Source organism: Grammomys surdaster, unplaced genomic scaffold (assembly GCF_004785775.1).
Source record: "Grammomys surdaster isolate TR1022 unplaced genomic scaffold, NIH_TR_1.0 62, whole genome shotgun sequence".
In the NCBI taxonomy this organism is placed as follows: domain Eukaryota; kingdom Metazoa; phylum Chordata; class Mammalia; order Rodentia; family Muridae; genus Grammomys; species Grammomys surdaster.
In genome coordinates this window covers 18,302,376-18,320,598 of record NW_021604564.1, presented here as the reverse complement: position 1 = coordinate 18,320,598, position 18,223 = coordinate 18,302,376, and the positions used below count along the sequence as shown (strand labels likewise).

General features: G+C 39.0%; 1 protein-coding gene across 5 annotated transcripts in view; it reads right to left on the bottom strand.

Annotated features, from left to right (window-relative positions):
- Fxr1 (FMR1 autosomal homolog 1) overlaps positions 1–17,959 on the bottom strand; it is a 46,653-nt gene extending 28,694 nt beyond the window's left edge. For 3 of the 5 annotated variants that reach the window (XM_028762781.1, XM_028762816.1, XM_028762797.1), the window contains exons 1-2: positions 17,881–17,942; positions 1–53 (exon numbers count right to left, since the gene is read on the bottom strand). In XM_028762781.1, the coding sequence (XP_028618614.1) occupies positions 1–53; positions 17,881–17,931 (104 nt within the window). In that variant the 5' untranslated portion in view covers positions 17,932–17,942. Of the gene's footprint in view, positions 54–17,880 lie in introns of all 5 variants that reach the window. The other 2 variants (XM_028762790.1, XM_028762806.1) reach the window with 1 other exon arrangement.
- Positions 17,960–18,223: the final 264 nt, after the last annotated feature.

Sequence of the window (18,223 nt, the reverse complement as noted above, 5' to 3'; positions counted from 1 at the left end):
TTATTTTCAAAAACAACTGTGAGGGAGTCTTCGTGGACATCTTTGATAAATCCCTGCATAAAACAAAAGTTGTATCAGCATTAATGTTATTACATAACTCTTAAAAACCTGTAATAGAGATAAAAACTGTAGAATGATAAAAGAACAGGGTAAAGGAAGACCAGGAGACACAAGTCTATCTCAGCACTAAGGCAGGAGGACTGAGCTAAGTTCTAGGCCAGAGTGGCAATACCAGACAAGACCAGGCTACGCAAGACCCTGTCTTTAGAAGGGCAAAAATAAAGATACCCAGGGCTAGAAATATAGCTAAGTTGGTTGAATACTTGCCTCACATTTCCAAAGCACTCCATCCCCAGCACAATAAAAAACAGTGAGTGGGACAACACCACCAGGAGGATCACAAACTCAAGGGCATTCTTGGCTACATAGCAAGTTGAAAGCCAGCCTGGGCTAAGAGAGACTGAAAGAGGGGGATAGAAAGGACAGACGGACAAACAGACACACACAATTTCCACTTTACCCCCAAACAAACACACACTCTCCACCAACCATAGGGTTTGAAAAAAATTGTTCAGAAGTGAGTTTTGATTTTCATCTCCACCATTTGTTAAAAGCTGTTCTTTAGCCCCCTTGAACTCTGGTTATAACTAAAATTAACACAACAAAAACAACACATAGTCATCCTTGGAGCACAGGCATTAGTTGGATGAAATAAAGTTGTCTGAGAGTTCAGTAATTCAGTAAGAGCTAATGACCCAAACTCTTGTTGCCAGGTAACATCCTAACTCTGTAACTCACATACAATTTTAATCTAATGGAGTTAATTAGTTCTCATGTATCAGAAATTAAAATTTAAGCATTAGTCAACAAAGTACCTAGCACTATAACTATTACATTACAGGCCGGCCAACTCTGGAAAAACATGACATTTGAAAACTAGCATTATCTTTTAGTCCTATTTTTTTCCCCCAGAGTTAAGAATTTCAGAGCCAGAAAGACAGTCCAGCAGGTGAAAGTACCTGCCATGCAAGTATGTTAACCTGAGTTTGATCCTGGGAACCCATAGTGGAAGAGAGAACTGACTCCCAAAAGTTTTGTTACTTCTACACACATGCTGCACTCACATATTCAGTTACTTTCTTCCTCAAATTGGGCTCTAGTTAGTATAATTCCTCAAAATCATAGATTATCAATAAACATAAAATCAATGATCATTTTCTAGACATAAAAGGTAAATTTTAAGAATAAGTGTGTATCTTCATTTGACTAATACCTCAGAAACACAATTAGGGCTATAATCAGTATATAATCAGATAGCTAAGTAGAACAGCCTGGGTTATTATAGACTCCAACCATCCATCCAACCAACCAACCAACCAACCGTCAGTCAACAAAGAAAAAAGCATAATGGATTTTTGGGGGGCAGGAGTATAACATACCACATAATATTTGTTTTTAAGCGAAACAGAACTGCAAATCCCTCTCTAGTCCAGTGCTTCTATACATAATTTAACCCACTGGCCAATTAGTAAGTATTTTTCAACAACTCCAAAACATGCACTCAAGACTAGCCAAACAGACACATGCACTTGGTTGTTTGGGTAAAGCACAACATAAAGAAATCCTTCTATTCACGCTCCCTTAAAATCTAATTAACACTAAAGTGTATGCCAAGACAAACTTGAAAAAGATAAAGACAAAAAGTGTAACTAATGTTAAATAACAAAGCAGTTTAAAAGAGCAATATTTCAATGTCTTACTATCAATTAACTAGCTAAAGACTAAAAATATAAACCAGAAGGAAAACCAAACAGCAAGCTTAGTACAACCCCAGAAAGAATTCCTTGTAATTGAACAGTCAGTCATGCCACATGAAGGAGGGCTAGAAGAATCTTAAGGATTCCATAACTAACAAGGTTTATTATCTAAATTTAGCTGGAGTTTTGGCTAGAGACATTTTATGTCTAAGCCAGTTACTGGGTTGTTCCCATGTTGAGGAATCAGCAAATCAAGTTATTTGTCCTGTTTGATTTTCTCAATTTTTTCTTTTCTGTAGCCAAGATCTTCCCCTGTCATATCTGATCTGTATCATTCTGTTAACATCATGCATTCTTCTCATTCTATTCTCCTTCCTTGTCTTGGAGTAGCCTGCCTTTGCTCCCAGCACCTTCAAGCGTAAGCACTTTGAGGCAGCTAGAAACCTTTTAGAAGAGTTCAGGGTAAAAAATCGCCACTGGCAACTGTGTTCCTTGTTCAAGTTTCGTGGCTTGTTCAGGAACCATGTAGCTCAGTTTGGCTTGCTGAGAAGCCAATTCTCCCCTCCTCCTAATCTTGTATCATGATGTATGTGTATTCTATTCAGGAATCTCCAATTAATTTTTAAAAGTGAGTTCTTGCCCCACGTTGGTTGTCATCTGTACCAGTGAATTAGTTAATCCACTTTGGTTCCCAGCCAGTCTTGAGCTGGATTGTGAATGGAAGACATACACATCAGCTAATTTTGATATGCCTTGACTAGCTCAATGGCTGGACACTTCTAAGCCTCCCCATAGCTAGCACACATGCCCTCCAGTATTCCTGAGTTAGCATCTTTTAAAATCTGTATTTCATCCCGGCTACCGAAGACCCAATCAGGGGAAATGGCCCCTATGGCTACTTTCTGGGAATCATACATGTTGGCAGGCCTTTAAGTCTGTTCTCCTTGCTCCCTGTCATGGCTATTCTGGAACCCCAAGCTCAGAGCTCCACTTGACTCTACACAGGAGTAGTGGGATTAAAGGCATGGGCAACCATGCCTGGCTTTAGAAGAATTTTAAATGAGGGAAAAGAGTGATTTATTTTTAAGCAGTACTGAGACATCTGGCTAATTCTTATGGGAAATGAAGCTGGGTGTGGCAACACAAGGCCTGTAACACCAACACTCAGGACAGAAGGCAGAGCAGGTTCAAAGACAACCAAGAATAAAAAGACCTAGTTTCAAATTAACTAAGGGATGGGAACTGTAGCTCAAAGGTAGAGCACCTGTAATCAATTTTCAGCACCACAACAAATTTGTCTTCGAAAAATTAATAGTTAGGAGACTTAAAAAAAAAATCTTCCAGGTATAAAAACAGCACATGCCTCTTCCCAAAGTTCAAGAGGCTGAATGAAGAGGATAGTAAGTTCAAGGAAAGTCTAGACTCCATAGTGAGTTTGAAGCCAGAATGAACCAAACAGAAAACCTGTCTCAAAAAGGGGGTGAGGTATGGAGAAAATTTTTAATTTTTTAAAAAATTTGGGGGGGGGGGCCAGGAGTCAATTATTCATAATCCCAGTGTAAGGAAGTCATTTCTAATAAAAAATTTCGAGACAAAAAAAATCTACCTAAAAGATGAGCCATGATAATCACAAAGAAAAGAAGGTGGAGTGGGGGGTTAACTTTGAACTAAGAGTTAAATCCCATAAATTTTCCAGCCAATAAGAATATCAGGACAGACCAAACAATGAGAAGGGACCAGATTGAGAGAAAAACCTTAGTTTTAATATATACAACGTTTAAGATGTTACACGTGTTATAATTTCTTCTACCTTTGCTTTTTTCCTGTTTCACTTCATTTTGCGACCCACATTATCAAAATATAGAACTTTGCTTCCGTTTTCAAGTATCTACCCTAAGGAGCTTAGTGGTTCTGATGTGGAAGCATAAACAGCTTGAAGAAAATACACAGTACAGCACAGAAGAGCCATTGAAGATAAGAGTTCTGAAATGATCTGCCAGTCTCTCATTTTAAATAAAGAAACAACTGCAGCAATACAGATCAACACCAACCCAAAGTCTCACTTCCTGGAAGGTTATAAACAGTATTTAAGAAAAAAAAACAACAAAAACAAACAAAAAAAAAAAACAAAAAACCTCTCATTCTTTTAGGAGCTTTTTCATTAAAGAGAAAAAGAGGATTAGCTCTTACAGCAGTACTACCTACCAGTAGAAATGATGAAGACTTTCATAGTTACAGAGAATAATCATCAAAACCCAACTTGTAACAGGAAAGCACAAGGAAAACTTGCTAGGACCACCATGCATTTGAAATCTGTAGCTCTTAAGGTATGAGAATCAGGTATCAGACGTTCAAGGTCAGTTAGGAGTTCAACAGCAACCAGACCCCTCAACAAAAAAATAAAAAGGCTATAGACAGGGATCCTTTTAAAACCATTACCCACTGAATTGGAGGCAGAAAAGAAAGACAGGGAAATTGAGACCTGGAAAGGGGAAGGACCCATCAGCTTGATGGAAGTTCCTGGACAGCTAAGAATTCCAGCCCAATTAACATTTGCTAAGATTGCTTACACATACCAAAGGGCCATGTTGAATGCCTGAATATATGCACTACCACCTTCCTTTTCCAGCCATAAACTTTTACTTCTCTAAGTATCTCACAAAAACTTCACTTAACAGAAAAAGTCTGATCTCCCTTTTGATAATATGATTTCACCTTATCAGACTATAATCCCATCCAAATCAGCTTCAGAGACACCCCAAACCTCTTTACTGAAAGAGAAGAGAAACAGGAGAAGGGATCTTAGCATCAAGCTAACTTCAGAACTACCAAAATTTTGTATGGCTCTTGCTGATACTCTCTCAAAAAAGTCCACACCTACATGTAGGTGTATCTTGTTTCCCTGCACACCTCTGCAATAAAGCCTGTGCTTAAGTCTATGTTAAAATCCTTAACTGAGGTTCCTGCAAGAACTCGTAAGGCTGCAGCAGATGGCAGTACGCAGCACTGTCTCCAGCTCCCAGACCCCACTGCCACTGCTAAAACCCATCTGGAGAATTATATGACCTACGAAAACCCTCAACTGTCAAGTAACCAACTTCAAACTTTTGGTTGTTTAAGACCTCATCAAATGTCTTCCTCTTATGCAATCCACTACAAACTAATGTATACTCCTTACAAAAGAGGAGACAGAAACTAAAACACCATAGTGCGCTCTGCAAACAAACTACCAACTGTATGTAATCAGGAACTAAACAGCTAAAAGCTACAAAACTGAGTTTAGAATGGTAGCCTAGATATAATTAAACTAGACTTACATTCTATAAAAACTCAAACTCTAAATTTCTTGTTAGATCTAAAGTTTCTACTGCCAAATAAGAGCAAATGCTGCTTTCTAAAGTAAAGACAACCCTCAGCCTAATTCTTAACTTTATTTTTTTTAATGATTTATCTGTTAAAAATCTGCTTACTTTTTACCTGTATGTGTGTGGAACTTCGTGACGTGAATTTATATACCCTATATGTAGGGAGAAGCCAGAAGAGCCAACTAGAGTTACAGGTGGTTGTAAGCTGCCACCTGGGTTCTGAGACCCAAATCCAGGTCCTCTGCAAAACCAGTAAGCACTCTTGACTAGCTGAGCCATCCCCAGCTTCCTATAGTGGTTCTGATATTTAAAACCCAATCTATTAAAAACCCTCATTGGTTGAATAGGCAAATGATTCTATGGATAAAGGCAGTTACTACTGCCAAGCCTGCCCACCTGAGTTCTATCTTGAGAATTCACCCCCAACTCCTAGTGGAAGGAGAAAACTAACTTCTAGAAGTTGTCCTCTGGCGTACCTACACACACACACACACCCCTCAAATAAATATAATTTAAAATTTTGGGAGGGGCAAGAGAGACCATGTTGGGCAGCTCACAACCACTTCTAACTTCAGCTCCAGTGGGATTCAATGCCTCTGGCCTCCCCAGAAACCTGCACTCATATAACACACTTCCACATACTTAATTAAAACTAAATACAAGCCAGGTATGGTAGGTAGCTCAAACCTTTAATCCTAAAGCCAACCTGGTGTACATAGCAAGTTCCAAAACAGGTAGGAGTACATAGAGAGACCCTGTCTCAATAACAAAAAATAATCAATTAATCAATAATTAATTAAAAATAAAAACAAGCCAGGTGTTATGGCACACACTTTTCCAATCTCAACATTCAGAAGACAGAGGCAGGCAGATCTCTTTGAAAAAAGTAATAATTGTAAAAACAAAAATAAACCTAGCCTGTAGTTCACAATTATTTTCATGAGCAAGCAAAAAAAACTACTAACAAACTGACACTACTACTACTATTTTTAAATGATGAACCGTTCTTCTTAGTAACTGGCTTATTTTTCTGCTATGTGTTAGTGTTCCTGCATAATATTTTAACATTCTTGTAGATTTGGTACAACAGAGATAATTTTATGTATTTGATTTCTTATCAAAGGTAATTAAAAACAGGCCTAGTTCCTGACTTGAAGCAAACTTGTGAAGTACTGAAGTTGTAAAAACTTCTCTACTAAAAGCACTAGGCTCAGTGTTGGATGTTACTGCACTCTTTCCCTTCATCCTATCAGTTAAAGATCACTGCTGGCATAATTTACACAAGACTAAGGATTTCACTGTTCATGAACTGGTAAAATCACATTAGATTATGACTTGCCAGGCTCTGGGCAATTGATCGTTTATTCAAAAGTTCATCTTCCAGCTCCTGTCTAACTTCCCAGTCTCAAATCTGACAATCAGCATCTCTGAAATCAGGATGCTTCTTAAAAATGAGGGCATCTTAGAATATCTGACAGACACATGTCACCACTTAGGCATGCTTAGACTTTGTTTGCTTGCAAATTTTCTGCAGCACTCAAGTACCATACTAAGGAAGGCTTGAGGCTTCTAAGCAGAAAGCTGTTATCTTCTTTTTTTTTTTTTAAGTTTTTTTTTTAAGATTTATTTATTTTATGTTCATAAGTACATTGTAGCTATTTTCAGACACACCAGAAGAGGGCATCGGATCCCATTACAGATGGTTGTGAACCATCATGTGGTTGCTGGGAATTGAACTCAGGACCTCTGGAAGAGCAGACAGTGCTCTTAACCACTGAGCCATCTCTCCAGCCCAGAAAGTTGTTATCTTCTGACAAAAATCAAGAAAATACTAGCACCAATACTTGCAAAGTAAGTGAAAATTCATGCAAGATATCTGTTTAATGGTGTTTTAAGTAACTTTATTAGTCTGCATTTCCTATCTTGGGTACCCAAATTAAAAATTATTTCTTGTAAGCTACTAAAAACAGTAACTAATCCTCGGAGTAATGTAAGCAACTTTTCTCTTGCAGTTGGCATCATTTTAGGTTATAATAAAATGACATGGACCTTTCAGTAAACATCCAAATCTATCTGTGGAAATAATCTATTCCTCTGAGTTAACTGTTTCTTTTTAAGAACACACTCTGCAACCCAGGCTGGATTTGAACTTGCAGAAACCTTCCTGCCTCAGCCTTCCAAGAACTGAGGTTACAGGCTTGAGTTATCTACCACATTCAAATTATTCCTTGGACTCTAAACCCTAGCTCAACTATTTTGACTTCTTGACCATGGTTTATGTTTCAGCCAACATGCATGTATGTATGATCCACTTTACAGGATTTTCTAAAAGGAAACTAATCAGGGTTCCAATATAGGCCAACACAGGTATCAATCTACTGTGTGTAATGAATTAAGGTTTTTCTCACATCTCTAGAATATTATCTTAAAAACCAATGGGTTTTGTCCCAGAACTGGGAGCAACTTTATGTAAAATAAAAAAACAAAACAAAAAAACAAAAACAACCTGCAAAGGATGGGAGCGCCTTACACTGAGGTACCCCCAGACATTAAAAGCCATGCTAAGGAGCATTTAATGCCACTACTCCATACTTCCAAAACACTACAGCAAATATTCCTTTAACTTTAATGTCTATTAATTTATGACTCAAATCCCTTTATGTTTCTGGACTGTCTGCAATTAAAGATACGGGGGGGTGGGGGGGGGAGCCCTTATCAGAACAAGGAAAAAGGAACACTGAACAGTGACACTACAAGATAGCAGTTTTGCTACTAAAACTGTATCAACTCCACTAGGGAGCATGTAATAAGCTAGAGAACCTAAGAAAGGAAACAAAGATTCCTTTTGAGTTTTCTCAACAAACAAGCCATAATTTTCCCTCTTCTGAGCCTCTTTGCTAGTCTTCCTAGAGCACCCAAGGTTTTGCGGAACAATTCAAGGAGTTCTTATCAATCCAGCTATCTGCATACTAGATGTCACTCTCATTCCAATCCTAGAAATAGAAAAGGTGTGAACCAGTACCAAGGGTACTTAGTTCCTGTATGTGCAAATAAAATAAACTGTTAAACCACTGATTATTTAAAAACCTGGCACTTGAACAGATGTCTATCTTTGTGGGGATGCACTTTTACATTAAGGGAAACGGTTAATATCCATAATATACAGATCTCAACAACTGACCAAAAACATCCCAATAGAAAAACATACTAAAGACCTGGCTAGCTGTATAAGAACAAATACAAACAAAGAGCAAATAAACCTTTCCTAGCTGGGATATAAAAAGAGTTGTCAACTGGTAAAAGAAATATGAAGTGTCCCCCCCCCAAAAAAGTAACTTGTTATTAGAAGCTTTTGTTTTCTGCTATTTTTAAGTTCCTTTCCAACCCATCCTATTCTTTTTTGCACTTATGTTGTATGCATGTATACCTAGGTGGAGATTCAAAAGATAGACATTAGGTGTCTTCACCTTTCTCTACCTTATTATTGAGCCAAGGTCTCTCACTTGAACCCAGAGCTCACTAATTCAGCTCCTCTAGACAGCCAACTTACACCAAGCCTTCTAGGACTCTGGTCCTTAAATTTCTATGGCAAGAATTTTATCCATTGAGCCATCTCCCCAGCCCCTAAATTATCCCTTCCTTTAAAATCTATCCAATAGAAATAAAGATATACTGGGGTAGAGGTGGGGTGGAGGGAGGTAGGTTACTGACAAACACCTGAATTTTATATTCTTAAAAATTGTTATGTAATCACTATAAATTATATTGTACATGAAAAGTCAAGTACATGATTAGTTTTTTATGAGCACACTGAAAAACCCTACATTTGTTTCTCTCTGTGCCCATACATAATGCTAAGGGCATAGAGAGAAATCTGGAATTACATTTATCTGGATATAAAAGCAAGCTTACCTGAAATGGAAGGAACAAAAAACACCATCAGGAGAAAAAAGGAGGGAAACATTTAGACTGAAACAAGTTTGTATAGCACACCAATAATAAACCACACACGCATATGAATGTGTATCACTATACACATAGGTGTATATCCTTTAAAATGTTTGTTGTTAGCAGAGTGTGGTGGTACATGTCTTTAATCCCAGCACTTGAGAGGCAAAGGCAGGAGGATCTCTGTGAGTTTGAGGCCAGCCTCATCTTACAAAGTGAGGCCAGGAAAGCTAGGACTGGTTACACTGAAAAACCCTGTCTCCAAAAAAAAAAAAAAAAAAAAAAAGGAATATGAGAAGTCTATCATTGAGCATTTAATAGCATACACCTATAATCCCACCACTTTGGGAAACTGAGTTAAGGGGCCAGCATGGAGGACTATATAGTGAAACTAATTTTTAACAACAAAAAAATTTGTCTTTAGCCAATGAAAGCAGCTATTATCAATAATAATTGCCTTATGCATTAGCACTGAGCACTTAGCTGTTCTAAACACAATGCAACAAGGATAAGATTGCAGATATCTTCCACTATGTGCACTAATATACGACAGTTCTTGAAATAAAATGCCTTAATGGTTCTACATAGCTACTGAAAACTCAATTTCCTATTACATAGCACTGAAGTTCCAGTTATCCCTGTGTCAGGAAGTTTCTTTTGTGACAATATCAGAACTTATGTCCTTATCAATATATAATGTTTTTTAAAAAGATTTGTTTATGTATATGAATACACTGTAGCTGTCTTCAGACACACCTCAAGAGGGCATTGGGACCCCATTACAGATGATTGTAAGCCACCATGTGGTTGCTGGGAATTGAACTCAGGACCTCCGGAAGAGCAGTCAAAAGTCAGTGCTCTAAACCTCTGAGCCATCTCTCCAGTCTTATAATCGCTTTTTAAAAAAATCATTTAAAATGTTCAATTTGAACCAAATCAGAAAGATGTAACTTTTTACAGAGAACTACTAAGTAAGATGGCACAACAAATCACCTTTGTCCAGAAACCAAGACTAATTCTTTTTCTTATTTAAATATATACTGAAGCTACTATTGGAAATTCCATCAATATTAACAAGAACTCTCCAGTCACTCTCAAAATATATGTGCAAACATACCAAAGGTGAAATAGAAGAGAATAGTTAATAAAAAGAACCTCATACCAAAAATATTTCCAGTGAATAAATGAACAGAAATTTACTCTTAAGTCAATGTGAGATTTGTTAAATCAATTTTACCATGGCTTTCAATCTAAGAGAAAGACAATGAATTATGAACTATATATACACATGCCATGAGTACTGAGATTAACAAACCAATGTTCTACTTTCATTGCCTAATTTTCTTATATTCCAGCTATTATTTTGAAAACCTAGTCCTAGAAAAGTTGCCTCAGCAGTGTGTAGTTTGTTCCTATTCATTAGCTAAGCACCCTGAGCATCGCCACCAAAGAAACCCAAACAAACAAGCAAACAAAAAACACAACACTGATTTTTTTTAAAAGTCTTGATATTCAAAAATATAGGCAAAGCCCAGAATTCCATTTCTAGCATGACCAGAAAAAAATTTTCAACAGGCAGTTCACTTAAATATGTATGTGCACTTCAAATATTCCAAAGTATTGTACATACTCACTAATTCAAAGGTGAGCAACTATGAAGGATGTAATTATCTCAAAAAAATAGAATATGAATCATGTACTTAAAATAGCCATATTAAAAAAGTGAAAACAGGTGAAGTTTTAATTGCTTAAAAACCTGATATACTCAATCAAAATATTATTTCAATACATAACTAGTATTTTAAAAACTATTATGCTTTATATTCTTTTTCAAAAGAATACTACCTCAATTCTGACTAGTATATTTAAGCTCAGTGGCTGCTAGCTACCATCTTGGAAAAGAGTACATTCTTAGAAAGCAAAAGTCACAGAAAACAGCCTAAATCATTTTGCAACATTCATCCCAACTCAGTCTTCCATATTCCCATTGTGTTAGTAATATTTGTACTTAAGGAAATCACACTATACGGCATGGTAGCACAAACCTATAATCCCTGACCCTACCTCAAAATAAAAGTGTGCTGGGGGAGGTGGGAGAGGATATCTATACAAAAAACAAAACAAAAAAAAACCCCTCCAAGGAAGCAAAAACAGACTTGAACCTTAAATGACGTGATTTGTGGAGCTGGACAGGGCTTCAGATTTCCCCAAATGGTGTTAACTGTTTCACTGGGAGACTAAATTAGAAATGCAAATGTACAAAATCATTTAAGAAACAGTCTGAATGCTAAGTACTAACTTGTTAGAACTGGACAATATACAAAACTTCCAAGTATATCAATTTTTACAATGTAAAAATATAAATACAATTATTTCATATTGTGGATGAAAGAAACTAAAACCTCACAACTGCCCACTACAAAATTAAGAATCATTTTCTTTTTTGGTTTTCTGTGTATAATAGCCCTGGCTGTCCTGACACTAGCTTTGTAGACAAGGCTGACCTTGAGAAAGGTCTGTCTCTGCCTCCTGAGTGCAGGAATTAAGAATCATACTTAATAGTGTGATAGAAAACACAATCACTAAGTTATAATCTAGTTAAATTCAGACAGACAAGACTGGTGACCTGAAGGAAAGACCTTTGGACTCTCTATACCTGTGCCACACACTCATCCACAAATACATATACAGTTAAACACACAGTCCATTACTCAAAACTATCATTTAAGGAAGTGTAAGTAAGTATCATAAACTAAGCAACTGGAAGTGAAAACCCTAGAGTTAAGAAGCACTTTAGATAGAGTGTAATCCTGGACAACCTGTATCATCACAATCAGTTCCTTGTATATAAAATTAAGTGCACACTTCCTGGACCAGGTATAGCCATGTACATACACCTTTAGATCCCAACATTCCAGAGGAAGAGGCACATGGATCTCTGTGACTTCCACACTCATCAGATCTATAATGAGTTCCAGGTCAGCCTGTGCTACACAGTGAGACCCAATCTCAAAAAACAAACAAAATCCCCACACAAAACTGTACCTCATGAAGTTCCTAAGTATGCAGGAAATGTACGTGAAAGCTTAACAGAACATCTAATAAATAACAGGCTGTCAAGCTATTCTCCTACAAAATACACACAAAACATGATACATAAAATATATAGGTACATTAAGAAAAATATAGCCAAGACACATCTATTTCTAGACAATATTTTACAGCTTTTGTCTTCAGATGTTTTATTATATATTTCTCCTATAAAACCACAAGCATTTGTTTTTCAAAACTTTATCCAATAGTCAGGTATAGTAGTGCATGCCTGTAATCCCAGCACTGATGAAGTGGCAGCAGGAAGTCATTAGTTCAAGGGCAGTCTCCCAGTCCCCACTAAACATATATCAAGTTCCAGGCTATCTTGAGATATTCCAGACCTGTCTCAAAACAACAAAGATGATTCCAGCTTTCTTTCCCCCTTACAAACAGCCAAATCTGTCCATTATTCCTAAAGATAAAACTTATAAAATGAGTATGGTTGAACAGGCCTACAATCACAATATTCAGTAGGTTAAGGCGGGATTGCAAATTCAAAGCCAACCAAAGTAACATAAAACCCTATCTCAAAACCTAAAAGTTGTTGAGACCATTCATTTCCACTTAAAATTAACATTCACAAAACCTTTATTTTAGATACATACAAATCAAAGTCATCTTAATATATCTGACTGTATTTTAACAAAGAGCCCTACCTAATACTAAGGAAGCCACCATTTCTCCCTCAAATACTAAATCAGGAGTTGTTGGTGAGGAGTTTGACAAGGCTGTTAAAAGGTTAAGTCTACAGTAAACTGAACTTTTTAATAAAAAAGTGTTCTCTCTTTCCATCATGTGGACTGCCCAGCTCAAACTTAAGATTGTCAGGCTTGGCAGCAAGCACCTAGCCACTCTTCTTTTTCTGACCTAGAATGCTGATTCCTGCCTCTACCTCTCAAGGGCTGGAATTTCAGGCATTTGCCACTAGGCTTGACTTTCAATTAAGATTTTGTACTCACTGTAAAGTCATTATGCCATCAACCCTCTACTCCACAGTTAATTTAGTTTGTCATGAGTGATAAAATAACCTACTATGGCACAACTTTATCAATGTGCTTTTATTTTTATTAGTAAGCTTAGGAAAGGAGGAATTATTTATGGATCTATTACAATACTTTGAGATGTGTCAATTATATGGTTAAAGTACAATGAAAGGGCCCCAAATCTCATTTCATCTGTACAAACAGAAAGATTCCTCCTTAGAAACCAGAAACTGAGTGATTTGCTCTACTTCTATTTAAAACTGTATTTACTGTGGAAGTATAAAGGTCAGACATAGAGCATTAAAACCATGGTTCAACTACCAAAAAACTTATGTTTAGCCCAAAACTACACAATGCAACATTATAAAACGTCATGTCATAGTTGAGCACGACATTTGAGACTTGCACTTGCAGAATTCATTGAACTCTTCACTTCCAGAGACTGAGTCAAGAGGATCACAGGAACCCAAGAGGTCCCTTCAAACCAGAGATCCCAAAGTTTAGTGTCATACGAATCAGTTAAAATACATATTAATGATGAAAATGGGCACAATTGGGGGGGGGGGGGCAAGGTAATGGATTATGTGATGATTGGTTTTAATTATTAACTTCAGACATTCTAGAAATCCCCTGGGAAAAGTCTCAATGTCCAAATTCGTACGGTCTATTGTTATGTCTGTGAGGGGGTTATTTTGAGTAGCTGGAAGATTCACCTACTGTGGGTAACACCATTCCCCAGCCAGGAATGAGATGCAAGACTGCTTAAGAGTGGAGAAAGAGAGCCAGGCACAAGCACACATGCATTAATTCATTGCTCTCTGCACCTGGCTAGATGTAATATGATGAGATGCATCAAATTCCTGCTGCCTTGACGTCCCTCAATGATGACCATAACCTTGAATTGTGAGCCTAATAATAAAAAAAAAACCCTTTCTCCATTAAGTTGCTTTTATGGTATTTTATCACTGCAACAGAAAACAAAACTAAGGCTATTAATTGAAATTGGGACTGCGGCAACAGATGCACAACTAAGTATCCTAACAAATCATGCCATTGTTTGGATGGACTATACACAATATACATTACCTCTTCTCAGTCTTTTAGCCAATAGTATAATACATTCTACCTCTCCAAGTTTTCTAAAAAAGGCACTTTGCTTTACGTAGGAAAGCTACAGAAGCAAGTACTTTCTTTCACCAAATTATACCCCAGCACCAAGTGTTTCACATCTTCTGATTGCTTCCTGTCCCTAGATTTAAAGGGCTGCAAAGAGGTATCTCTTATTATAAACACACTGTTAACAAGAGCAATAAGCTTAGCATGTTTACCAGGCTATTATGTATGGATAGTTTGTTTAGTCCATTTAATCAATGTTTAAGAGCAGTGCCTCAAGGCAATGCACTGATTACAAAGATCACAACACGATGATACCTCTCAAACTCTTAAGTGACGATTCACACAGCCAAATGTGTGTAGTCCCTGTATTTCTGGGGAAGTAAAAAGTATAAAAGTTGGTAAATTCAGAATTTCAGAATCACCCATACACAAAAAACTACCACTGAGAAAAAGTACAACAAAATAAAACCATTTGGAGTTCTTGACTCTAAACAACTTCTAGTTTTTACCATTTCCAAAATTCCTTTATCTTCTAAATTAGAAAAAATTAAATTCCTCTATGCTAAACAGAAACCAAGCTCAAACTCTAACATTATTTTGCTTAATTCTATAGGCATGAACTATGGAGACAGGACACCCTAAGAGCAGTAGTTCTCAATCTTCCTAATGCTGGAACCCTTTAATATAGTTCCTCGTGTTGTAGTGACCCCCAATCATAAATTTTGTTGCTACTGTAATTCTGCTACTGTTGTGAATTGTAACATAAATATCTGATATGCAACCCCTGTGAAGGGTTATCCAACCCCCCTGAAAGATGAGCTACAGTTGATGTGCCCTGCTCTAGAGGATAAACGGTCAACAAGGGAAATTTAAAAGATGGTGCAACTAGTCAGTCTATCTATCATAGTGGTAGACAATTGTGTGATTGCACATAGTTGTCAGCATTTAGCACAACATTTATAATGTTTACTTAGAAAAAGGGAAACAAAAGCTGTTTTGCAGTATACAAATTAACCTCATTCTAAAAATTTAAATGACAGAAAATAATAAACTGGTTCTAAGAATTTTTTAATCAAGTGTGGTGAGATACATGCCTGTAATCTCAGCAATTAAAGACAGCTGAGGCAAAATGATGGCAAGTTCAAAGCCACGTCTCAAATGAGGTAAAAGGTATAGGCCAGTAATAGATCTCTTGCCAAGCATGTATAGGGAAGGCACCAGCAGGGGAAAAACACAAGCACAACCCACGTGGATAATTTCACTACGTAAGATATAAAAGTATTTTAGAAAACTGTATTTCAAGTCCCTGATTAACACTGATTATCCACTGAGAAAATAATGAAGTACACCACCTAGAACTTCCATGTGTTTATTATTTACTTCTAGCTAAGGCTCTTTTCCTTTTACCATTTTGACATTCCAAGGTAGCCGTAGTCTGAAGACTACATCTTGTACAAAGTATACATACAATCGATTATAGAAGGAAAACTTTCAAACGTTCAAAATACACAAAAATGTGGCTAATGTCCTTCCCAACCTTTGTCAGTAAAATGGGTGTAGTCCAGTCTAACCATAACCAGATTTGTAGTGTGAGAGAGGGGATGAATAAGCTGGGGTCCTGTGGTACAGACCCGGAACTATAGCTACCCAGGAGGCTAAAAAGGAGGAATGCAAGTTCAAGGCCAGCATGAACTACAGAGTGAGTTCAGGACCAGACTGGACAACTTACTGAGACTATAAAAACAGGGAAAAAAGGCATCAGAGCAGAGCTTTATGGCAAAAAACAAATGCCTATTATACTATGTACAAAGTTCTAGGCTCAATTTTCACTACAACCAAAATCAATTACTAACACTTCAAAGTTCCAACATGGACCTACTTGGTTGTGAAATAACTTTAAAAATAGAAAAAGAAAACAAAACACCAAAAGATTGCAAACCAACTTTATAGGAAGTCAAACTGACTATTGTACTACAGACCAACATAAAATACAGTAAAAGAAATGGTTCTCTATTATCTACACGATGAAGAATAACTTGTTCACTTTTCAATGTGCAAGGAAAAACTGCTTAATCTGTATTACTTAAAAAGTGTGCTGAAAAACAGTGAGAACCGAAACTTTTCCATAGGGTAGGGAGATGATACATACTAATGAACTTTATCTAGGCAGGAAAAGTATTTTTAAGTCCATTCTTTGTGGCACAGCTAACCATATCTGCGATCTTGCAGAGAAGGTAACCACTAGGTTTCAGTAAGAAGTATCTATTCAAATATTGCTTGGATCATTTGTCTGACATCATGTTTTAAACCTGGAACAGCAACGAAGCCAGTTACACGCTAATAGGTCACACTAAGGACTTCAACAGTCATTCTTACTACTTAGTTGGCCACCAGAAGAAACTTTATAATCAAAATTTACAAGACAAAATTTTAAAAAATATATTAATCATTCTTTGTCAATGAGCTACTGCCTATATTATTACCACGTGACAAATCAAATCCATACAGCTAATCAGCAAGCTAAAAAGGAAAAACCAAAACATTGAAAAATTAGGAAATCGTAAATACGAAACAAAACCCTCTGGAATAAAGGAGACATTGAAATGAAAATCTGTGAGAAACCACTTTAAGTACATACAATACTCATGTACTAGAAGAGGGCCTTCATAAAAATAGCCAAGACTCTCAAACATTTGAGATGCTGGCTTGGAGAGTGACTGACAGACAACAGCTGAGGTGGTTTTGTATTGATTTGTTAAGATCCTCGCACACTTTTGGGGGAAAAAAATAAGAAGGGGTCGTTACTATGGAAAAACTGTTCGGCCTTCGTTGTGCCCCCTCCCTCTTTTCCAATAAAAGCGCCTTACAAATTCCTCCACTCTAGAATCCTTTCTGTCTCCGAGGCCAGACTCCACAGCAATGCATGGCCTCTTCTCAAAGGAAACAAAAAGAACCTCGTGGAAGAGGACTTAAAAAACAAAAAAAAAACCACCTTCCCAAGGGCTGAAGAAACGCGTCCCTCCCACCTGCCGCCTGGCCTCGGTTCACCTTTGAACCCTTCCCTCAGAATTCGCTTTTCTCCCAGGCCGAGGGGCGATGAGGCCGCCCGCTCCCCAGGCCTCAGGCACCCCGGCCCGCCGCCTGCCCGGGTTTCCACGCGGGCGCCATGGGTTCGCAGGTCCCCGGGGCTGCACAACACCGGGGAGGCCCTGGAGTCCGCCACTACGCCGCGGGCGGGGCGGAGAGGAGCCTGGTGGGCCCAGCCGCCCCGGGGTCGTAGTGAGCTGCTCGCCTCCGTCCGCGCCCCCCACCCCGCCAGGCCTCACCGGCGCGCCCGCGCCCCAGCCCGCCGCTCCAGCCCGCCCGCCCGCGTCCCGGAGGCCTCGACCCAGGACGCTCCCGGGCAGGAGGCAAGCCAGCACTGGCCGCCTTGTTTCCAAACATAACGGAGCCCGGGCCCCGAGACCGTTAAACCGCGCCGAGGGCAGACGCCAGCAGCACGGACCGGCTGCCCCCCGCCGCCACCTGCCACCGTTCCTCGGCCCCCGGGGTCCCCGGCACCCCTTCACCCCGCTCCCAATTCCCAGCTCCCATCCCCGGCCGCCCCGCGGCCCGTACCTTGTAGAAAGCCCCGTTGGAGCCGCGAACCTCCACCGTCAGCTCCGCCATGTTGGAACCGCAAAGGCTGCTGGGAAGAGATTCTAGAAACTTTCCAACGCGAGGGGAGGAGGGGGGAGGGGCGAGCGCCGCGGGGGAGGGGCGGGCAGGAGGGCGGGACGCTCCCGGCCCGCTCCCGGGCTCTCCGCTAGCGGCGCCGCTCTGCGCGGGTCCTTGGGCGGCTACCCTGCGGCGGGCCGGTCCGCCCACGCCCACGCCCGCGCGGCCCGCCTCGCGCACAATGAGTGAGGCGGACCCGCCCGGCGCGCCACACTGGCCCCAGGAGCCGCGCGGCTGGCGACGC